This window comes from Cyprinus carpio, chromosome B13 (assembly GCF_018340385.1).
Source record: "Cyprinus carpio isolate SPL01 chromosome B13, ASM1834038v1, whole genome shotgun sequence".
Taxonomy (NCBI): Eukaryota; Metazoa; Chordata; class Actinopteri; order Cypriniformes; family Cyprinidae; genus Cyprinus; species Cyprinus carpio.
Genome location: NC_056609.1, coordinates 9,630,829 through 9,655,512, shown reverse-complemented (window position 1 = coordinate 9,655,512; position 24,684 = coordinate 9,630,829). Strand labels below are relative to the sequence as shown.

The 24,684-nt window shown below is 36.3% G+C and overlaps 1 protein-coding gene across 2 annotated transcripts in view; it reads left to right on the top strand.

The window, feature by feature from the left end:
- LOC109113807 (tetratricopeptide repeat protein 7A-like) overlaps window positions 1-24,684 on the top strand; it is a 38,258-nt gene that overhangs the window by 1,636 nt on the left and 11,938 nt on the right. Inside the window, exons 2-16 of one of the 2 annotated variants that reach the window (XM_042736382.1) lie at window positions 2,076-2,259; window positions 5,835-5,998; window positions 7,421-7,589; window positions 9,435-9,565; window positions 9,858-9,982; window positions 11,701-11,779; window positions 11,866-12,035; window positions 14,088-14,151; window positions 15,369-15,506; window positions 16,095-16,178; window positions 17,525-17,629; window positions 20,623-20,740; window positions 20,869-20,926; window positions 21,107-21,179; window positions 21,411-21,571. In XM_042736382.1, the coding sequence (XP_042592316.1) occupies window positions 2,076-2,259; window positions 5,835-5,998; window positions 7,421-7,589; window positions 9,435-9,565; window positions 9,858-9,982; window positions 11,701-11,779; window positions 11,866-12,035; window positions 14,088-14,151; window positions 15,369-15,506; window positions 16,095-16,178; window positions 17,525-17,629; window positions 20,623-20,740; window positions 20,869-20,926; window positions 21,107-21,179; window positions 21,411-21,571 (1,823 nt within the window). Of the gene's footprint in view, window positions 1-2,024; window positions 2,260-5,834; window positions 5,999-7,420; window positions 7,590-9,434; window positions 9,566-9,857; window positions 9,983-11,700; window positions 11,780-11,865; window positions 12,036-14,087; window positions 14,152-15,368; window positions 15,507-16,094; window positions 16,179-17,524; window positions 17,630-20,622; window positions 20,741-20,868; window positions 20,927-21,106; window positions 21,180-21,410; window positions 21,572-24,684 lie in introns of those variants that run through there. The other variant, XM_042736381.1, reaches the window with a different exon arrangement.

Below are 24,684 nucleotides of genomic sequence, written 5' to 3'. Positions count from 1 at the left end.
ATATGTTTCATATTTTTCACAGATAATATGAATTATGACATTTTTCATTTATACTTATATTAAACGTTTTAGTTCTAACCCTTAAATTCTATCACAAAAAAAGCTTGACTGATGTTCAGCTATGCGATATAATATCACGATTCACGATAACCTTAAGTTCTTTCAAATGTACTGTGTACTACAGAGAATAGCCAGAGCTGGGTAGTAACGGATTACATGTAATCTGGATTACGTAATCAGATTCCAAAACTCAAGTACTTGTAATTAGAGTAAACTACTTTTTAAAATACTCGTAATCAGACTACAGTTACTTTTTTATGGATTACATGATTACATATTATTTACACAATGGTAATAAGCTGTTCACAATTATTGATTATCCTAAATTTCCTTTTTTAACGTTTATATTTTTTCCTAATAAACCTGCCGCTTATATACATTCGTGGTGCTTCGAGTTTTTCCGGCGGAGGGGTGTCAGAATCGCACTCAGAAGAAATCAGCAACATGATAATGGAAAATGGTGGGTGAAGAACGCAGCCTTTAATCACTGGATGTACAGACATGATTTCATTTTTAAAGAAAGACACGGGGGGAAAATGTCACTGTTCTGTGTAACCTCTTCTTACTACGGATTAATTTGCTGTCCACGGAAATCTTTGACCTAGTTATTGCTGGGAATTTCATGTTTTAATATATTTTTTGTAATGTTGATTTTTCTTCATTGTTACTACGTTACCTTATGCACTTCAAGGCCACGTGCACACGAAGACGCGTTTCGCTGTATATGCATACATTTTGTCTCGTATATGTGTTTCGTCCACATGGATCCGGCGTTTTGGGAGAGTGAACCCGATATTTTTTTTTTAACCGGGTCCCAGAGTGGATAAATTTGAAAACGCCCCCTTTGCGTTTTCATGTGGACAGCGAATCCGTATATTTTCTGAAACAATGAAGCCATCAGCCCACGTCTCGCCCCACAGTCAGACACCGCTACGTCACGTAACAGCAACAAAAATATGAACAAACACTGAACGATTGTCTTTTTATTAACTAACATTAACACAGATTAATAAATATATTGTTCCATGTTCGTTTGTGTACTGAGCGCAAGGTTTATTATGCGCATAGTCCATGTCTTATTCTCTGTTTTTAGTGTATCTCTGTGGCAGAATTACAGCGCCACATGCTGGTCTGGCATGTGTACAACATCGTTTTGTGTCGGTTTTTTGGTTTTCATGTTTGCAATGTAGCTATTGTTTGATGTTTTTCATTGATACAGTCACATACACTTCTAGTGTTTTTTCTTTTAGATTTAATATTTGACCTAGCAGTGATATTGCTGTGAATGTCATGTTTTTCAATATTGTTTTTGTAATGTAGCTGTTTTCTAAATTTACAAGGATAAGTAAATATTCTTTAAAATCATAAGATGTGATTTTGTTTTATACAGTATTACTAGCAAACACTAACAGCAAGGTACATTAGCATTAGTATTTTATTTTTTTTAAGTATTAACTTTCCATATATTGCACTTGAAAAAGAAGCTATTGTGGCTCTTGTTGGTGAATTAAATATATTTTTTGGAATATATTTTTTTCTTTGTATCTGTCAAAATAGTACAAGATTAGGCTAATTCCATATATGTGATCTCAAATAAGGGTTAGCACAAATGTAATCTAAATGTAATCCAAAAGTAATCAGATTACGTTACCAAAAATGTGTAATCTAAGAGATTATATTACTGACTACAAATTTTGTCATCTAATCTGTAATCAGTAACTGATTACAATTAGTAGGTAATCTACCCAGCTCTGAGAATAGCCTACTAGAATAGCAAATAAAATAAAATAATAAAATAAAATCAGTCATGAGGCAACGCTGAGTGAAATTTAATGGGTTTTACAAAGTTTGGTGCAACTGCTGGAAAACTCGACTAAATGTAGCGGTAAGACAAATAATAATGTTCCAACTTTTACTGAATTATTATCGGGAATGATCAATATTCTCCAGTCACTGAAATGGGCAAAGTCTTGTAATGTTTGTTCGCACATGCTCAGTGAGTTTCCCGTTGTCAGTCGGCAGTCAGTCCTCTGGTGTCGGCGGAGCGCGGACACAGAGACGCGGGCGGGATGTCGTCGCGGCTCTCCTTCTCTCAGTACCGCTTAGAGGCAGAGGTCGAGCGCTGCCGCGCGGAGTGTCAGTGGGACAAGATACCGTCTTTACTGGAGCAGCTCGCTGCCGCGCGCCTGCATGACGACGGTAAGTGCGCGTGCCACAGTAGAATAGAATAGACGTGAATAGAGGAGAGCCAGCAGTGATGAGTGTGAGAGTGTGTGTGTCTTGTTCCGCATGAACTTTGCACCTTGCTGTTAAACTCTGCCCATGTTTACTAATGTGCTGATATCATTCACAGAAACTTATTATGACTTAAGTTTTTGCGTTTAGATTTTATTTGTCAGTGCACTCTGAGAGAGAGAGAGAGAGAGAGAGAGAGAGACTGACTGACTGACTGACTGTGTGTGTGTGTGTGTGTGTGTGTGTGTGTGTGTGTGTGTGTGTGTGTGTGTGTATAAAGCCAGTTACTCATGTGAATCAGAGATGTAAATGCATGCACACACCCTTCAGTTAATACTGGTAGAAGCTACTTAAAGCAATAGTGTCATAATTTACTCACCCTCACTTTATAGAATGTACTGAATTTGATGGTGTATCCCATAACTATTATGTTGATGCAGATGTGTAGCATGATATACAGGTGCTTCTCAATAAATTAGAATGTCGTGAAAAAGTTTATTTCAGTAATACAACTCAAATTGTGAATAATTCAAGAATAATTCATAAGACCAAAAAAAAAAAAAAAAACATTTTTAGTGAATTGTTGGCCTTCTGGAAAGTATGTTCATTTACTGTACATGTACTCAATACTTGGTAGGGGCTCCTTTTACTTTAATTACTGCCTCAGTTCGGTGTGGTATGAAGATGATCAGTTTGTGGCACTGCTGAGCTGGTATGGAAAGCCAGGTTTCTTTGACAGTGGCCTTCAGCTCATCTGCATTTTTTGGTCTCTTGTTTCTCATTTTCCTCTTGACAATACCCCATAGATTCTCTATGGGGTTCAGGTCTGGTGAGTTTGCTGGCCAGTCAAGAACACAAACACCATGGTCATTTAACCAACTTTTGGTGCTTTTGGCAGTGTGGGCAGGTGCCAAATCCTGCTGGAAAATGAAATCAGCATCTTCAAAAAGCTGGTGTTCCAAAATTTCTTGGTAAACGGGTGCAGTGAATTTGGTTTTCAAAAAACACAATGGACCAACACCAGCAGATGACATTGCACCCCAAATCATCACAGACTGTGGAAACTTAACACTGGACTTCAAGCAACTTGGGCTATGAGCTTCTCCACCCTTCCTCCAGACTCTAGGACCTTGGTTTCCAGATGAAATACAAAACTTGCTCTCATCTGAAAAGAGGACTTTGGACCACTGGGCAACAGTCCAGTTCTTCTCCTTAGCCCTGGTAAGACACCTCGGATGTTGTCTGTGGTTCAGCAAATTCCTTGACACGTCTGTGTTTGGTGGCTCTTGATGCCTTGACCCAGCCTCAGTCCATTTCTTGTGAAGTTCACTCAGATTCTTGAATCGATTTTGCTTGACAATCCTCATAAGGCTGCGGTTCTCTCGGATGGTTGTGCATCTTTTTCTTCCACACTTTTTCCTTCCACTCAACTTTCTGTTAACCATGCTTGGATACAGCACTCTGTGAACAGCCAGCTTCTTTGGCAATGAATGTTTGTGGCTTACCCCCCTTTGTGAAGGGTGTCAATGATTGTCTTCTGGACAACTGTCAGATCAGCAGTCTTCCCCATGATTGTGTAGCCTAGTGAACCAAACTGAGAGACCATTTTGAAGACTCAGGAAACCTTTGCAGGTGTTTTGAGTTGATTAGTTGATAGGCATGTCACCATATTCTAATTTGTTGAGATTTTGAGTTTTTGTTAAATGTGAGCCAAATCATCACAATTAAAAGACCCAAAGACTTAAACTACTTCAGTCTGTGTGCACTGAATTTATTTAATACACAAGTTTCACAATTTGAGTTGAATTACTGAAATAAATTAACTTTTTCATGACATACTAATTTATTGAGAAGCACCTGTAAATACTTTCCCTGACACACTACTGTTGGCATTGGCATTTGACCCGGTGTTTTTACCTTGGTGTTGTTGTTAAACAACTACAGTTTTACTCTGAGGAACAACTTTCTTGGTACTTATACACTGCCAAACTCACACATTCTTGCTTTTTCTTGCCAGTCTTTGAGTTTCTCAAGTCCTGGGGCATTATGAGATAGCAAAGTGTCCACCAGTTGATGTATATCAGGGGTCACCAGACTTGGTCCTGGAGGGCCACTGTCCTGCAGAGTTTAGCTCTAACCATAATCAAACACACCTGAACCAGCTAATCAAGGTCTTGGATATACTTGAAACTTCCAGTAAGGTGTGTTGAGGAAAGTTGGAGCTAAACTCTGCAGGACACCGGCCCTCCAGTTCATCAAAGACCTTTATAATGTTACCAAAGATTTATGTTTCAAATAAATGCTGTAATTGCTTTCTATTGCACAAAGAAATATCAGAAATAAATATTAAGCAGCACAAATGTTTTTTTTTTCATTCTTGAGCACCAAATCAGCATGTCATAATCATTTCTGAAGGATCATATACACTAAAGACAAAATTCAGCTTTGCATCATAGAAATAAGTTGCATTTTAAAAAAGAAGAACGCAAGAAAGTAGTAAGCAATTCTTTTAAATTGTAACAGGATTTTAAAATATGATTTTACTGAATGTTTGATCAAATAAACACAACCTTGGTAAGCATAAAAGACTTCTTTCAAAAACTTAAAAAAAAAAATCTTACGAACCCAAATATTTTGAACGGTAGTGTATGCTTTCATTAAAAAAAACAAACAAAACAAAACAAAAAAAAACAGAGTTTGGACTGTGTTCCACGGAAGAAAAAAACTAAATTTGGCCTACAGTGGCATGACAAATGTAAATAAATGTTACTTTTTTGGATGAATTATCTCTTTAAGATTTAAAATTAAAAACCCAGTCCTCTCACTGTCTCAATTTCACAAAGGTGGTAAAAGATAAACATGCTGCCTAAACATGTCTCATGTTCATTGTTAAATCAACAGCAGTAATCTAGAGGTTAACAAATGGCACTCCCAGGAGGTGTGTCCACCACTGTCCAAATCCGATCTCTGACCCAGCACGTCTTGTTTCACCATTGCAAACACTCAGACACTAATTTCCCTGTGGGCAAACAAACTCAGTCAGTAAAAAGTGGCCACAGCACATAGTATTCAGTGTATTTTACAGTATTTTTTTTTTGTGATGTACTGTAGTTACTTCATATTCAGTAAGGAAATGTCATGCATAAACCTGACATACAGTATATAACTGCAAGTCTAGATTCAGTAGGGAGTGAAAAGTTGAACCAAACAGGAAACACTTAATCCACAGTGTTTATACAAAATATGCATACAGGGAAAGTGAATATTTTCGAAGCACCTTCTTGCTGTACTGTATACTGTTAAGTTAAAACAAACACACTTAACTCCCTAAACCTGATCAGAATGCTGTTGTAGATTAGTATCCAAACTAGACATTCTGTCATGATAAAGTCCACCGTTGAATGAAAAACACTGATGTTGCTTGTGAGCATTTTATCCTTAAAGTAACCCAAAGAAGTTACCATAATCAGCCAACATCAAGCATGTTCTAGTCTTTCTTTTTCAACCTTTGCCCAACTTCCCTCTCTGTTTGTCTGTAGATGATTACAGGACGCTGCTGCTGGCAGAAGCTCTGTTGGAGGAATGTCTGCTGGAGAACATGACCCTGCTGAAGAATTCTACGTTTCTGACTGAACAATCACAGCCCAAACTAGCCCGAGCCAGAGCTCACCTCGACAGCATCCTTAGCAGAGGACGCCTGGAGGTCTGGCACAGCACCTACCTGAGTCTCTCTGTCATTTAAGCATCTCTGAGAAAGAGAAGAAAGGGCTTAAGGATTGCAGAAGCACTTTTGGGGATTTAGTTCAGTTGTGTATTTAAATTCCATTAGTTTTATAAACTTAGTTAGATAACAAAATATCAAACCAATGAGTATCTGCAAACAATGGTGCAACAGTCACTTTTCTAAGCACTTTTTTTCTTTGTGCTTAAAAAGTACTTTATTTATTTATGTTTACTGTATTGATTTGCACATTTATTATTATGGTATTCTTCGATATTTTATAATTTAAAGAGAAAAAAAAGAAAAATGTTTTTTTTTTTTTTGTCCTTGTTGTATGAAGAAAATTTAAAAGGATGCAAAAACCCTAGTGTAGTGCATGCATGCATGCATGTCGTCTATACATTTATTCTCTATTTAAATTGTCAGTAGGGTTGCACCATTAATCAAAATAAAACCGAAGTCGTGAAATGGCTTAATGCAGTTCAAAATTTCCAAAGACTGGGGCTTAAAGGGTTAGTTCAGCCCAAAATTAAAATTATGTCATTAATGACTCACCCTCATGTCGTTCCAAACCCGTAAGACCTCCGTTCATCTTCGGAACACAGTTTAAGATATTTTAGATTTAGTCCGAGAGCTTTCAGTCCCTCCATTGAAAATGTATGTACGGTATACTGTCCACGTCCAGAAAGGTAATAAAAACATCTTCAAAGTAGTCCATGTGACATCAGAGGGTCCGTTAGAATTTATAGAAGCATCGAAAATACATTTTGGTCCAAAAATAACAAAAATTACGACTTTATTCCGCTTTTTCTTCTCTTCCGGGTCTGTTGTGAGCGCGTTCACAGCACTGTAGTGACGCCGCTGACGTACGACGCTGCTGACGTGTTTTCTTTGTTATTGGGCGCACCAGAGAACACGTCAGCAGCGTCGTACATCAACAGTCACGGCAGTCGCGTTCACAACAGAATATATATATGCATTGTGTGTTTCAGGGTGAAGTATGGCACTGTGTTCATTTATACGTGAGCAGCTCATGATCTGCTGTTTTCAGTGTCTCAGAGCAGGTTTACAGTAAATGCTGCTCCACACAAACTCATCTCTCACGGTTTAATGCGCATTGAAGTGCCAGCCATCTTCCCATACTTGTAATCAGAAATACTGATTAACAAAAAAATACTTTTTTATTTTACAGTGACACTGTTTTGTTTGTATTTAGTAATGTATATATTTTTATACTATTTTATACTAAATTGATATATAATCACGACCATTTGGCAAAATTGAGCAGCCCTATAAACATTTTTAAATCACAATCACAATTTTTATCATAAAAATCACAATTAGATTTTTTCCTCAAATCGTTCTGCCCTAATTATCAGTGATTTTCGGTCTCTTCCCCTGTAGCCACACTACCTGAATGAAGCTCTGCTCCTGCTGGCTAAAGTGCACTATGTTCAGGGACGCTACAGGGACGCCCAGGGCATGTGTGCCAGAGCAGGTGTGGATGATTTCACCCGCCACGAGAAGCCTGTCTACCAACTACGCATGCTGGCAGAGGCCTTTGTCATCAAAGGTATGAACAGTTAAGAAATCACTAATAGCTCATTAATCCTCCCTCATTATTGTATAATTAAGTCATGGTGACAAGGAAATTAACATACTGTATACAGTTATGCGTGAGGTCTAAATATTCAGCTAATTATAGAATGTGTTGTAGCTTCCTGCAATCGTTCAGGATTGAAACAACCTCTTTAAAAATTTTGCCAATATTAATTGTGTGAAAAACGTAAAAGTTTTCTGAGGTTTAATGAGGTGTAGTAGCTCTTAATTGGAAAAAACAAATAAATTATTATTTAGTCTATTAGATGCTAAAGTTAAAAGATTAGCTGCCAGAGCAATTTTAATGTGTATTTATAGAGTTATTAAGTAATTTCCATTGCTCCATTCCACTGAATATTTGCTTCAGGCATGCTTTTATTGGATTAATACCCAGACTTACACTGAAAGAAAGGTTGGCATTTAAATCATAGAGAAGTGTGTGGATGGAGTGTGTCTTTTCTTTTATCATATCCTTGGACAGAATGTAACCACAGGAAAAAAAAAAGAGGCAGTTTTACGTCATTGTCTACAGGGAAGCTTCTATTATATCTATCTTTAGTTGTCATTCAAAAAAGGGTTTTTCCAGCAATTTACTTACCCTGTATTTGTGTAATGTCCCTTATTTTCTAATTTTCCATGATTTTTAATGCATAACATTCTCTCACAAGTACAAAAAAGTATCTGCTACCAGGTATGCATAGTACTGAATGTATATGGTATTACCACCTGACAACATCAGTACCATTGTACTCCCACAATTATGTAATAATTATTTAGTAATTAAGTGGAAGTTTCAAGTTACTTCCACAGTCTTTCTGACTGCTTTTTATATGTACCCTGCCATCTGAACCCCCACTGCAGCAGGTTCACACACAGACACATATTATCAGACAGCAGGCCGGGAAAGTGTAATATTAGCTTCTCTAGCATAGGAAGCAGAAGCCACCCAGAATCAGTCCCTTGAGAGACTCGCCAGGCACAGCTTGTGACAGCCGTTCCACACTGACAGACCTATTACAAATACTGCAATAACTCACTGCTGTGTTTACTAATAAGTTAACTACTGTGGGTAATGAGCATCTATCTATCTATCTATCTATCTATCTATCTATCTATCTATCTATCTATCTATCTTGTATTATGTTGTAGTTCCTTATACAGTTCTAAAGCCAGTTTCACTTTTTAATTATGGTTGCTGAATACAACTCTTCTCTTCAGATTTGTATAGATGGGGAACTCTTTTTAACAGTAGTGATGTGGTAAAGTTAAACTAAATGCATAGTTCCTCATTTTTAGTTCTCCTCTGTGTACTTCCTCATATTTGGATGGTACTAGTTACGTCTGAGAAAATTCTAAGTCTTGGTAAATCTGAGATATCAAAGCATTTTCTAGGAGGTTCAAATATTTGTTTGTCCATGACTATTTTCTGTATCTTGCCCTGCCGAAGCTCTGGATGAGACCCAGACGGAATGTTCCAGACAGACTGAATAAATGATGAAAGTTCGGCTAATGTCATTTAAAAAGACCTGTTTGCTTGATAAACAGATATTTGCTCTCATGGTGTTTCTCAATTATATGTATTAATTGACATATACTGATTAAGAATAGACTGTACCAAACATAGAGATCCGTTCTTTTTCCACATGCCTTATTAAGTCTAATCAGCAGTACTGTAATTGGAGATGTAGTGCTTTGCTGTATTCATTTTGCATGTCTTGGCTCCATGCTTAAACTATATTTCATTCCCTCTTGGACAGTTATTGTCCCAAATTATATATATAAGTGAATCTCAACCTAATTGTTCTCCATGAATGTTCAGGTTTGTCTTTGGACCATCAGTCTATGTCAGGTGCTTCCCGTGTTAGACTGTCCGAGAGAGAGGAAGAGTGCCTGTCCTGTTACCTCATGGCCTGTGATGCTGGCCTGCTGTACCTGCAAGAGCTTGACAAGGTCTGTGTGTGTTTTACATCTTGTCGGGGGCTGGTTTACTCATAACATGTTTTTCTGTGTAGACATGTCGCTAACTGTTTTCTTGGTGTGTCTCGCTGCGTTTTAAGTATATTGTGCATGATTGATTCAAATTTAAAGAGACATTTAGCTTTTATAAGCACTGACTATAAATGCAAGAGTGTGTTCTGTGTATATTATATGTTATATATAGAATCTAAAATTGGTACATTTTTGTGTTCATCTGTGTTCTTTTATGGCCATCATTACATTGCATTTGCATCTTGTTCACTAGACTGTTTGCACGCCAAGTTCCAAAACAGCTAAAAGCGGTTCATCAGTCCCAAATTTTGACTTGGACCCAGGCTTCTTCCTGCAGGCAGCTCTTCAGAGTGCATACCTGTCGCTACTGAGAAAAGGGTGAGCGTGCACGATACTACTCTCAGAATCTGTACCCACAATTCTCTGCCCTTCATATTGAGAACCCATGCAGACACAGTATTCACTGCACAGATTGACTTAATCCATTTCTGGACTCCATGTGAATGTATGACTGGGACTGTCTAAACACTCCACTGGTTGTGTCAACATGACCAGTGCGTGGTGTGGATGTGCCAGTCGTGTCCAGCAGGTGTCAGTGTTATAACACAAGTGATTTTATATGAGGTCTTGTTTTCAGTCTCTCCAAAATTAGCTTTGTTTGAAATGGCATACTGACTGGTTAAATTAGCAGATCATAAATATATTAAACAACATTATTTATTCAGTTCCAAAAAAAAAAAAGAATATAAATGTAAATTGTGTCAGTTTGTATGTATGAAATGGAATATCTGTGTGCATATAGCCTTTAATATAAACGTGCAGTATAGTCTATAAAGACACTGAACAGAGGTAGATTTCTGCATAGTGCGCTTTAGTTGTCTCAGCTGCCCTTCCCTCTTCTTCACAACAGTCCAGTGCTCAAATAGAAATCTGTGACTGTAAATGCTATAAATACAGTCCAATATTTCTATTTCTATTATAACTAAATAAAAAAAAAAAAACAGGGGAAATGCAAACACACACAAAAAATCAATCAAAAGCAAATTCACAATAATGAAATATAATATAATACAATTTTTGGACTTTTTGTTTGTTTTTGTAACAAACGTGATTTTGCAGTGAATCACTGTAATGGCCATTTTAATAATAACCATTATTATGGTCTAAATGATATCTAGTATAATGTGAATGTATTACAATTCTGATACAATATAATGTGAATGTAAAAGAACAAAGACAAAAATTTGAGATACCTGCTTTTTTATACATTATAATGCAATGGACATGACTTGATCATCCATCTGATAATCCACAAAATAACCTGTTGAAACATCAGCTGTGAATTTTTTAATCTTCATGACATATTTTTAAGCTGTCAAGATTTAAGAACAATTTTAAGATCAAAATAAAAAAATTAATACTTTTGTTTAGCAAGGATGCATGAAATTAATCAAAAACAAAAATATGTATAATGTATGTAATGTGTGTGAGTGTGTGTGTGTGAATGAGAAATAAAAGAACCTACTTTATCCCAGAGATTAAAGAAAGTCATACTGTAACATACTACCAGGGCTGCCAGGTCTACATAACAAAACCAGCCCAATTGGTGCTAAAAACTAGTCCAATCGCATTCCAGGGAAATGGCTATCAAAATTGCTAAAAAAAAAAAAAAAAAAGCATTCCAGGGGGTTTCATTTGGGTCAGAATTACAGATTTGAATCAGAGGATTACACTTCAACCCCGGGACTGAAAAAACAGTCCGCGGCAGCAGAATAAAAGCGGCCCAATTCCGTGGGAAAACCATGGACTTGGCAACACTGCATACTGTAAGCAATATGCACTGTATACTGTAGAGTCTGCAGTGAGCAGGACACTAATGCGCCAATACAAACTAAAGTTTGTCATAATCCATCATCCTCATCCACCCCTTCTGTCTCTCTTCTTAATAACTGACACACACTCACATGTACAGTAGTGATATAATAATCATTAGTGTTATAATGTCTATCTGTTATCCGTTAAGTCAGTTATCATCTTATTTTTCAATCATTTTACTTCCCACAATCACTTTTTATCACTGCCTATTTGTGTGTTAGTCACTTGGCTCAGGGAACTCAGCATCTGCGGCGGGTCATGAGGGCTGTGGAGAGTCGGGGCTCTCAGAGTTTTCGTAAGGTGAGATCTGGGTAAATGAGATTTTTGATGCTCACAATCACACAGCAGGGGTCGCAGGTTGTTGTCTGTTGTGTTGTGTTGTTCAGACAGTAGCGCGCAGACTTGCAGAAGTGTTGCTGGGCTCAGTGTGTGAGGAAGCGTACTGGGGTCCACTGTCTCCTCCACCACCCGGCTGGCTGAAGAGAGAAGGAGCCACACACCCCAAAGACGCCATCTACCCCTCGTCCGGACCACCACAGCGCTACAACACTGAGGGGTCAGGCTCTCTTTCCATTCACATTCTATGTCTTCAAACTAATTTTTCATGTAGAAAACAATTTTTAAACAGCATGATCAGAATATAAAAGCACTACAAAATAATTTTTGATGACAAATTATAAAATTACTTTTAAAAGATTGAAGTTTGAATGTTTTACTGAAATAAGTCATGAAAAGTTAGACAGTACAATACAAACTAATTTAGACCTCATCAGACTACTATGAAACTACATAAAACCATTAGACCTTTACAAAACCACCTGCTGCTTGTTGCTTGGCATTATTAACATACAGCTGCTGGCATGTTCTTTGTTTTTGTTAACATGCTTAATATGTAATATGTAGCAGAGTATAATTTTTTTAGCATATTTAACTTTTTAATTTTTTTATTTTTACAAAATACCATGTTTATAGCATGTTTTAGCATGTTGCTAACACATTTTAGCACATTGCTAGTATTGTTAAACAGCATGTTTTAGTATGTTGATTGCAAAATTGATCACATTTCAAGCGTTTCTGACATGTTGCTAACATGTTTATCGTGTTAATATGTCTCTAGCATATCCTATCACATTGATAGCATGATTTAGTATGTTGCTACGATGTTTTAACATGTTGCTAGCATTTAAGCATATTCCATAATGATTTATCAAGTTGCTAACATGTTTTAGCAAGTTGCTAGCACGATTTAGCACAATTCTTGCATTTTTAGCATGTTTCTAGTATGTTCCTAACATTTTTTGACATTTTGATAGTTTAGCATGTTGCTAGCATACTTGAGAACTGCTAGCATGTTTTTACAGTAGCCTATGTTTCACCACATTGCTAGCATGTTTTAACAGATTGCTAGCATTATTGACAGATAGGTAGACAGATAACAGAACAAATACAGGAGAACTGTAAGCCTGATCAGTCATAAAAAATATAGCATAGGCTTCCATCAGAACATCCTGAGAAGCTGTGAAAAGCGAGTTTGGCAGATGAATTACTTTTAGAACGTTTGTCTCAGACAAAGAAAAAGAAGAAAATCTTAAATACTAGATCAGTATGCTTAGTCAGACTTTACCAGTTGGTAACACTTTATTTCTATAGTCCACTTTAGACATTGTGCTAACAGTAAGTAACTTTGCAAATACATGTCAACTAGCAGTTAGTAGAGCTTTAGTAGACTGTCTGCTTAATATCTTCTAACACTTTCTTTGTCAACTTATTGTCAACTTATACTAACCCTAAACCTACCACTAACACTAACCCTAACCCTACCCCTAACACTAACCCTAAACCTACCCTAACAGTCTACTCTGAGAGTTAGTAGACATGTAGTTGCAAATTAATGAGAATTAGCTGACATGTAGTTGACATGTAGTTACAAAGTTACTTATAGTTAGTAGAATGTCTAAAGTGGACTATCGAAATAAAGTGTAATCTAGCAGTTTAATGTAAATTAAATTGTATTTTGTACATCAGCCATTGGACAATATTGACTGATAACTAGAATCAGAGAGCAATGAACAAGGAGACGAGCAGAGGACACCGCTGGGGTTTGTTTGCCTGCTTTAATATTCAGGACACGGCGGAATGCTGTGTTGTGAATAAAACATACTGTAACTGTACCTGTGAGTCTGCAGACGCCAAGCAGAGAAAGGAAAAATACAAGAGAGATGAAAAAAGATGGAGAGACTTTTGACAGTGCGTCTGAAGAACAGAGGTGAGAACAGATGAAAGGAATATTCTAGTTTACCATTCCTGGTACAGTTCAGTAACACACCAGGATGGGACTCCAGGTGGTGGAGGGACGTAGGATAAAGTAATGAGAGGGGAAAACAGGGATGAGAGAAACAGAGCCTGTAAAGAAAGACAAAATTGTTCAGAATACCAATTAAACATGTTCAAAATGTGACAACTGTGAGAATGGACGTGAGTACAGAGAGCAGACTGACATATGTAACTAGAGACTGACACACACACAGACACACACACACACACACACACACACACACACACACACCTTGGTGACGTGTTTTTTCCTTTTCCTGTTGCCACCCTGCAGAGCTTTCTGTCCACAGGACGTGGTTGAAGAGGCGGTGCTGGTGCTCCTCATCACAGAATCAATGGTGAGACAGTCTTCCTCACATTCATTCTTCCTTAACATGCTGTGTTGTGACGTCTCTTCTCATGTTGAGAACTAGGGCATAACTATATTACGAAGGAAAAGGAAAATTTGCCAAACCTGTTTGTTGTTATTTGTTATGTGGAACACAAAAGGAGGATTCCTCTCTTTCATACTAAGATTAGAGTGACCTCTAAATTGTCCTTTGGAGGTGGGACTATTTTTCTAGGTGGATGCCCCAGTATTATAAATATACTGCATTTGGCATTGAAACAGTTTGACACATAACTTCTAGTCTTCTTATGACATACACTACTGTTCAAAAGTTTATTTTTTAAAAAGAAATTAATACTTTTATTCAGCAAGGATACATTAAATTGATCAAAAGTAACAGTAAAGACATTTATAATGCTACTTTTGAACTTTACATTCATCCAAGAAACTTAAATATATACAGTATATATCAGGGTTTCCACAAAAATATTGAGCAGCACAAATGTTTTCAAAAGTGATTATAGGAAATGTTTCTTAAGCGGCAAAGCAGCATATTAGAATGATTTCTGAAAAATCATGTGACTCTGAAGACTGGAGTAATGATGCTGAAAATTCAGTAAAAAATCATTTTAAATCACTTTTTTGATCAAATAAATCCAGCCCTGGTGAGGCTTAATCAAAACAAGGAGGATTCATTTATGGCCATTAGACATTCATTCGTGTGGTTTTTGCTAGTGGTTACTGACCATGGTAAAACTTTGCATTTATTTGACATTTTCTGGTAATACAGACCCACAAGTTTTTACTAGAATGTTTTAATATAGGAAAATGCCTTGTTTATTTGTTTAAAATCATTTTCATTTGTTAATCAGATACTTGTACTTAAAGCAACTTCAGACAACACAAATTAAATGACAGAACTGATTGTTTAATGAGTTAAAACAACAAAACAACCTCATACAGGTTGGGAACAAATAAATAATACATTTGCAAGATTTAAAATTTTAGGTGAACAATCCCTTTAAACACAGGGCTTCTGAAGACCCCCCAAAACTGCATTTTGTGCGTGTCCGTATTTGACACCCAGTTCAGTTCTTGAACACTTTACTAATGAGCTAAAGAGCTGAATTAAACATGCAAGGTAAGAGAGTTGTCTAAAATGTGCAGTCCAGGATCGGAAACACAGCTTTAACACATTGCTAACCCTCTCTCTGTTGTCCGCTGTAGGCCAGTGGCGAGGCGGTGATCAGCCGCACACCGGAGCATCAGGAGGCGAGGGAGAGCAGCATGCAGGACGCCTCCTCTGTCTATGACCTGCTGAGCATCGCCATGGCCAGGAGGGGGCAGTACGCCATGCTGTCAGAGGTGAGATGAGTCAGCACAGATCTGTATCGACCCCGCGCTTTGCAAACAGGAGCAAGTGACCTGTATTTTACGTAGTAGCTTTCTCTTTCTTTGTCACAAGTTGCCTCTTTCAGTCTGTCAATCTCTCTCTTCTCTTCTCCCAGTCGTATGGGTGCTTATTTCCCCTTCCTCCTTTGTCCTGTCCTTCAGGTTGTTTCAGTAGTTGGGCCGTTGTGTGATGGTGAGACTTTCTCAGGTGAATCTGGATCTAAGTTCAATGTTTTCATTCAGTTAACATCAACTGACTCCATGTCATTTCACTGGTAACCCACTGCCTTTACTCGGTATTGCCAACACATGCCTGCTTGAATGTCGAATGTAAATCCCTTTCTCATCAAATTTAGGCTCTCTTTCTCATGCATGTGCCATTATGTTTTGTGTACAGGGTACACACAATCCCCTATCTGTGCTGAAAACAACAAAATCCTTCCTAGAAATAACTGGTTGTGCTGAGCAATGTCAACTGCATTATCTTTTTCTTGGAAGGCTGATTCCCTGATTCGAAGTCTCTTTCTGACTGTGATGTGGTGTGTGATTGTTTGTCATCAGTGTTTGGAGCGGGCCATGAAGTTCTCCTATAATGAGTTTCATCTTTGGTACCAGCTTGGCTTGTCTTTGATGGCAAGTGGGAAGGTGAGATTCATGTATTGTCATCATCATTGTCCTATTCATTTATTAGTCATTCGTCGCTATAATCGGCTATATTTTAGTTTCAGTTAAATAAATATGTTGTAGTAACTGAAAGAAAGAAGATAGCGAGGGTTTTATCTAAATTAAATATATATTTGAAATTGAAAAGGCCTATGATAGTTCACCCAAAAATTAAAATTGGTCCATGAATTACTCACCCTCAAGGCATCCTAGGTGTATATGACTTCATTCTTTAAGACGAATCTAATCAGAGTTATATTAAAAATATTAAAATGTCTTTGATGTTTCAAGCTGTTTAATGGCAGTCAGTGGGTGTTGCAGTGCATCAGTCCAAAAGAAGTGAAATAAAGCGAATCCATTCATAATAAAAGGTGCTTCACATGGCTCCAGGGGGTGAACAAAGGCTTCCTGCAGCGAATCGATGCGTTTTTGTAAGAAAAATATCTATATTCAAAACTTAATAATCACTTTAATCTAGCTTGCGCCAACAGTTGTACAGGAAAGCAGTTCCAGGAGCATGACGTATGGAGGTCAGCTTTAACTTCACTTTATGGTCACAGAGATGGATTATCTGTCTAAAAATCTTCATTTGTGTTATAAGATCAAGAAAGAAAAAGCCATATACATCTGGGAAAACATGAGGGTGAATACATTTTAATAAATAAAAAAAAACATTTGGTTGGACTCTTCCTTTAGAATTATGTGAAACAATGCAGTGCTACAAAGTTAGAGAAAGTAGTGTCGTGACAGACCACCAATCATAAACTGCCTCAGTGTCTGCCTCATTGAATATTCATGAGCTTTGTACAGTTGCTGGAGCTTTAACATGCTGTGTCTAGGTTCAGAAATAGGTAAAAACGTCAAATGGTGATGACAAATCCCTCTCTGCATTTTCCTTCAAGTGTTTAGTCATTGTTTTGTATTATGTTTCGTATCAAGTCTTACGATAACCAAAGCAAATACTGTATTTGTGACAACATCTCCACACATAGACAAGCAGTTATTAAAACAGGTCGTGCTCTTGTTGTCTAATCTGCTTGTCCAGTCAATGTTATTAATTAACCTTGTGAATATGCAAATGAGAATGTTCATCCAGAGTTTACGGATGTGATAAGCCAAAATGACCCTGCAGGTTAACGATTTTTATGAGTGAAGGTTCACGCTTCTTCTGTTGTATGTTAATGAATGTTTTATGTTCTGTTGTATGTTACTGAATGCAGAATACTTAGATTACCAGGATTTGTGTCATTGCTACATTTTGAATTACTATACTATCTTACATGTGTGTTTGTATATTTGAAAGCTGTGTTATTAATGATATTTTACAGAACGAGGGTGCAGTGTCAGTGCTTAAAGAGTGTGTAGCAATGAAACCACAGGACCCCATCCCACCTCTGCTTGCAGCAAAAGTGTGCATCAACCAGCTGCACTGGGTGAGAGAAACACAACAAAAGTGAAAGTGACGTGACATACAGCCAAGCATGGTGACCCATACTCCAAATTCGTGCTCTGCATTTAACCCATCCAAAGTGCACACACACAGCAGTGAACACACACACACCGTGGACACACACCCGGAGCAGTGGGCAGCCATTTATGCTGCGGTGCCCGGGGAGCAGTTGAGGGTTCAGTGCCTTGCTCAAGGGCACCTCAGTCGTGGTATTGCTGGCCCAAGACTCGAAACCACAACCTTAGGGTTAGGCGTTAAACTCTCTAACCATTAGGCCACAACTTCCCCAAAGAACAAGCAGCACATGTGCACAATATGCACATTCATTCAGCAATAAATAAATAAATAAAATAATGAATAAAAATAAAACAATATTTATATTTAGAGCAGTTATAATAATGAGCAGTTTCAGTCTGTAAAAGTACACTAAGTTTTTTTTTAATAAATTAATGGTTTTGTTTGGGAATAATGTTTTATTTTTTTATATTGTGAAATACATTTATACAAAATACTTATAAAAAACGCTATATAATATATATATATATATATATATATATATATATATATATATATATATATATATATATATATATATATATATAATTTTTCAAAAAACATATTAAGCAGCACAACTGTTTTCAACATTGATGAGAGAAAAAATGTTTCTTGAGCAGCAAATCAGTATATTAGAATGATTTCTGAAGGATCATGTGACACTGAAGACTGGAGTAATGATGCTGGAAATTCAGCTTTGATCACAGGAATAAATTACATTTTAAAATATATTCAAATAGAAAACAGGTATTTTAAATTGAATTAATGTTTCACAATATTACTGTTTTTAATGTATTTCTGATTAGTGTAAGAGACTTTTTTCAAAAACATTAAGAATCTCATTGACCCAAACTTTTGAACCATAGTGTGCAACATCCCAGCAAAAGGAGTACGTATGCTTTATGCTACTGTATGAATGAAATAAGCAATATGCGTTTCAGGAAAATTCATTGGAAATATTCACTTTGGCATCCTTAAATAAATCCATAAATCCATAAATCCTAATCCCATAAATCCTGTATAATCCTAATGTATTCATATTAAAACTAGCTATGCTCATAGCATTATTAATTTAGAAGTGATTTTTGATCCAGATCAAACTAGAACTGTATGAGAAACATTAAATCTGTATTCTTTTTTTCAGCCTTTTTATAATACTCAGTGTACAGTATACATCGCTCAATCCTATAAAAGATCTAGATTAATCACTAATGACCTCTGTTTTACATTAGTAACGTTGCTATACTAGTTATACTAATAAGACACAAGGCAATGTACTGTACAGTCACAAGACTATCAATCAAATACACACTGCAGCACTGTTGACAGAGATTACGGCACATCTGTTGGAAGCGCAGCGCTGAATACAGACAGCACGCCATAAGAGGCTTATGTCACAATAGAGCCGTATAGCCACAAAAACATAATGCAAAGGCTTTAATGTCAGATAGCACAGCATCCCACAGTCACATTTCAGACCGGCCCTTTATCATCCCAGCATCAAAACAGGGCATGCAGGGATTTGTCCTCAAGCAGTTGTCCTTGATGCTGATTCATGTCAGCATGTCTGGCATTTCAATTCAAGAATATTATACAATATTAAGTCATGATTACATGATTAAATAAAAAAGATATGATATGATATGATATGATATGATATGCTTGGGCATTTGGCATGAAAGTTTTTCTGTTTATATACTACTGGTCAGTTTTTAGTTTTTTACGTTTCTTTTTTCTTGTAAAATATTAGTACAATTTAGCTGTTTATTTTAATATATTTATACGTGTAATTTATACCTGTGATGGCAAAGCTGAGTCTTCAGTGTCACATGATCCTTTAGAAATCATTGAAATATGCAGCTTTAGTGCTCAATTATCATCAGTAATTATTGCTATCCAATTATTAAAAATGGTTCTTATTATTATCAGTGTTGATCATTTTTGGAGCTTGATATCATGGAAACAGTTTGAATATCTAAAAACATTTTTTTATAATGATTTTCTAACAATTTCTGAAGGATCATGGGACACTGAAGACAGGAGTAATGATGCTGAAAATTCAGCTTTGACATCTTAGGAATAAATTATATTTGAATATACAGTGGTGGTCAAAATTATTAGGATACTAGTATTTTCACCAGATAAAAAATGGTTTTAAGTAAGTTATTTCTGTCTTTTGCTGCAGTGTGTCAGTAGGAAATATCAGTTTACATTTCCAAACATTCATTTTTCCATTAATTGTAATAATGCAGTGAGATTTTAGTCTGACAGCAGCCAGTGCTCCACACGGAGATCTGATCTGATCATCATCAGTCTGTATGGAATAACATGAAGAAACAGAACAAACTGAGACAGACTCAATCCAGAAGAACTGTAGCAACGTCTCCAAGATGCTTCAAGAAACCTAGCTGCAAAAACAGAATATTAAATAGAAATAATAAAACAGAAAAAAACAGTTATTTTAAATTGTAATAACCTTTCTCAGTATTACTGTTTTACTGCATTTTTGATCAAATAAATACAGCCTCTGTGAACACAGGAGAGACTTCTTTAAAAACATTACAAAATCTTATTTATTATTGAAAACTATTGACTGGTAGTGTACATGCAGTTTTTATGACTTTATAATAATTGAGCAACACATTTTAATCTAAAATCTTATTTTTTTTTACAATTGCATTAACATTTATTCTTTTAGCAGATGCTTTTTCCCCCACTTTTTATCAAAAGTTTTTATTTAGCTTAAGCTTTTGTTCTAAGTGAATGAATTGTTCTTTGTTGGGTTTGATCCCATAACCTTTCAGTTTCCAGCTCAGACCTTTAACCTCTACACTACACCACCAATATATCTCATTGTAAGCTGAGAAGCACTGATATAAATCATCCAAACATCTGATGCATGTGTAAATGTGTGTGTGTCAGCTGGAGGATGCAGTGTTCCTCTCAGCAGGTGTGGTTGCTTTAGGAGGGGGTGCAGGAGAGTCCCTTCCTCGAGCTCATCTGGCCATCGGACTGTGCCGTAGTCTGCAGGCCTCTGACGGTAAGCCCGGCCTTTAACCACGGTTATCCTTCTCTGAACCTAAAAACGATCCAGGCCCCCAGCTGTCCTCAGCTGCTCTCTGCTCTCTCATGTCTGCAGTGACTCACTCTTTAACTGTGTGTCTGCAGCTACGCTGAAAGCTGATCGTGATGAGTTCAACAGAAGAGCGCTGCAGTCACTACGGAAGTACGCTTGATGTTTACCTCTTATATTTCAGCATGTGTACTTATCACAGATTGTGTTAAGGAGGCTTCAGCCACCCACTTTGCGTGGGAATTGTTTCAGTTGACCCTTTGCTATGTCTGGCTGATGTCAGACTGGTAATAAAGTGATGAAAACTTCACACAGATTCTTTTTTGTCTTTAGGGCACATGCACTGGACCCTGGGGACCCTCAGATCTCCTTCTACCTCTCTCTGCAGCTCGCTCTGGTCCGACAGGTTAGCACGCTAACACATCAATCTCGCTGTCTAGATGCATGATCGCGTCAGCATATCATATTTCAGTTCTTCATATCTTCCAAGGAAAGAAATTTACATTAATCTCTCTTCCTATTTTGCTTGACTGTGGATTTTTGTAGCTTTTGTTGTCAAGGTCACATGATTGTGTGAACAGTTCTTTATCTCATCATGTTCCTACCCACTGTATGAGAGCTCTTGTGTTTGTGGTAGGTGTCAGAAGCGATGGAGCCATTGCAGTCAGCTCTGAATATTCGTGGGGATGATCTCCACTCTCTACATCTGCTGACTCTACTGCTCAGTGCCCAGAAACACTACCAACACGCCCTTGATACGCTTAAACTCACCATTAACCAGCACCCGGACAACTTTAAGTATGTTTTATGTGTTTGTTCTACTTCAAACGGGATAGTTCTCCTGAAAATGAAAATTCTGTCATTGTTTACTGAACCTCATGTCATACTAAGGTTACACTTGATAGTCCACTTTCTACTAATTATAAGTAACTTTGCAACTACATGTCAGCTAACTCTCATTAACATTTTAGCAGACTGTTAGGTTAGGGTTAGGGCTAGTAAAATAAGTTGACATGTACTTGCAAAGTCAGTAGATTATGTGTTGGGGGAGCATCAAAGTAAAGCCAAAATTAAGCAGACCGAATTCAATGAAATTCAATGTTATTCAATAATTCAATGTTAGCTTCAGTTCCTGTCTCCTGAGATGCCTTCATCTGGCCAAATTTTTTAAGAAGAGAGAGGACAACAAAATCATCCTCACTGCTTGAAGACTCCATTTAATGCTGTTTTGCAAATTTTTTGTTTTTCGCGACGGATCAGTAATACGCATCGGACTCACTGTGCAAGGTTTCTGTTCGTGACAAATTTTTAGGATGACGAATACGAAAAAACGCATATGAAAATTTCAGACTCTGTGTGCAATGACCTTAAGGCTGCGTTTACGCTAGTGCTTTTTCGTTTTAAAACGCATAACTTTTGCTACGGTTACGACTGTTGTTTACACTCCGGAGTTTTCGACCCTCGAAAACAGAGACTTTTGAAGACGCTGCAGACCCCATTTTAGTTTGAAATCTCCGGTGTTGTACCTCTGCATGAATGGTCACGTGACATTTTCGGTTGTGTAGAGTGGATGGAGCTTGTTTCTGAAACGCAGTAAAAACACCAATGTAGACGAGGATGGTTCACTAGTGTAAACAGGGCCTACAGTTCATTTAAATTGTTTTAAAAAAGTTCCAAAACATTTTAAAAAGACATGATCTGAAGTTCCAAAAAGTTGCTGCTAGCATTGACTTCCAGTATTTTTCCCTACTGTGGAAGTCAGTGGCAACTTGAACATTCTTCAAAATATTTTACTTTACGTTTCACACTACAAAGAAACTTGTGCAGATTTGGAACAACTTAAGTGTGAGTCAATAATGAACAGATTATTTTTTTTTTATTATTTTTTTTGGTCTATCCCTTTAACTGCATTAGAAAACAAAATATCTGTAACCTTTTAGTATAGGGACCAATTCTCACTATTAACTAGTTGCTTATTAGCATGCATATTATTAACATATTGGCTCATATTCTATATCCCTAATCCTACCCAATACCTAAACTTAAGTTTCAAAACCTTACTATTAATAAGCAGCAAATTAGGCGTTTATTGAGGCAAAAGTCATAGTTAATGGTTTGTTAATAGCGAAAATTGGAACTTAAAATAAAGTGTGACCAAAATATCAAACCTAGTGGCATCTGAACGTGACTGTAGAATCTTTCTGAAGAACTGCGTCTTTTTTTGTGTTTTTGATTTTAATCAGCTGTTGTTGCAGTGATTATCGATTTTAATGCATTGTTACTACATTTATAGTTTATCACATGATCCACTAACATTTGACTTAATTCCCAACTGTTTCTACTGTTACATAGTTTTAAACCTAAATCTCGTGAAATGTGCACAGTGCTAATTTTATTCTGAATATTTTCAGTTTTTACATCTCCATGTGGGGTCAGTGTTGTACTCGAGACGAGAGTGGAGAGAAAATAATTAATCGAGTAACATATAAGAGTGTAAAGACCCCCAGGCTCTCACACACAAACACACTGAATCTGTTGTGTGTCACAATGGTTATATTGTCACACGTCTCATTCCAAGAACCTCTGCCTTTGAAGAAAACAGATCATCACTTTATCAGTGGAAAAAGTGAACTCAGCTTTCTAGAAACTGTGTTTGTTGACATATGGGAGAAGGAAAAGTGAACCATGGTGCATGTAAACAAATCACATTTGATGATCTAGTTTACTTATTTAATCTGACAAAATTTCAGTATACTTTGTATATTAGAGTTTTAGTGCTTTTAAGTGATCTGAGTGAGTATAGTGATTTTAAGTGAAATGAGGAAATGTCCTGCCCTGTCCTGTTTACACACACACTCTTAATAGCACACACCAACACACACACTCACACACACACACCTTCATATTCATCTCAGGAAGTATGTGAATTAGATACATTTCCATCAAATCATGGGACACAAGTAGATTGAGCATTTTTCATGCATGAACAACAAAGCAGTAAACCATATAACATATATTTTGTATAACATTCAACATTTTTAAATTGCAAAGTGTATTATTTGAGTTATTATTGCTTTAATCAAAATATAATAACTCATTTCTTTTCTACACTGAATATTTTTCCTACTCTCAAACTCCATTCTAGCCCTCAGGATTTTTTCCTTGATTTTTGTTTTTTAGAGTACATTAGTGAAATGAGTTGATTATAACTTTGTCATCAGCAAAATCTTCTGGATATTTGATATATTGCACAGCCATTATATGTTTAGTGCAATATATGTTTTATATACATTACCATTCAGAAGATTGATGTCAGTAAGATTTAATTTTTTAATAGTCATTTATGCTAACCAAGGCTGCATTTTTTGATCAAAAGTACAGTAAGAGCAGTAAAATGCAAAAATATTATTACAATGTAAAGCAACTGTTGTATATTCTAATATATTTTAAAATGTAATTTATTCCTGTGATTAAATAATTAGATGACTAGATAGTTTAGAACAACAGTTATTAAAAAATAATCATATATTGACATATTGATAATATATATTATATATAATATGATATATATAATATATATATATAATTTATTCCTGTGATTAAGGATATATATAATATGATATATATAATATATATATATGTGACAGTTATTTTAGTATTATTAATATACCTTTATAGTATTTATTATTTTGAATGATTCTACTTTTAATTTTAGTAATTTTGCAATGTGGTTTTGTCATTTTTATCAGTTCTTTTAAATACTTGTTTATTTAGATTTAATTTATTTTTATTTTAGTACCTCAACTTATTTTATTTCAGTATAAACAGTAATTTTTACATTTCTTATCTAATATTTATATTCAATTTAAGTTTTATTTCAAACAAAAACAAAAAATATTAATTGTTTTTTA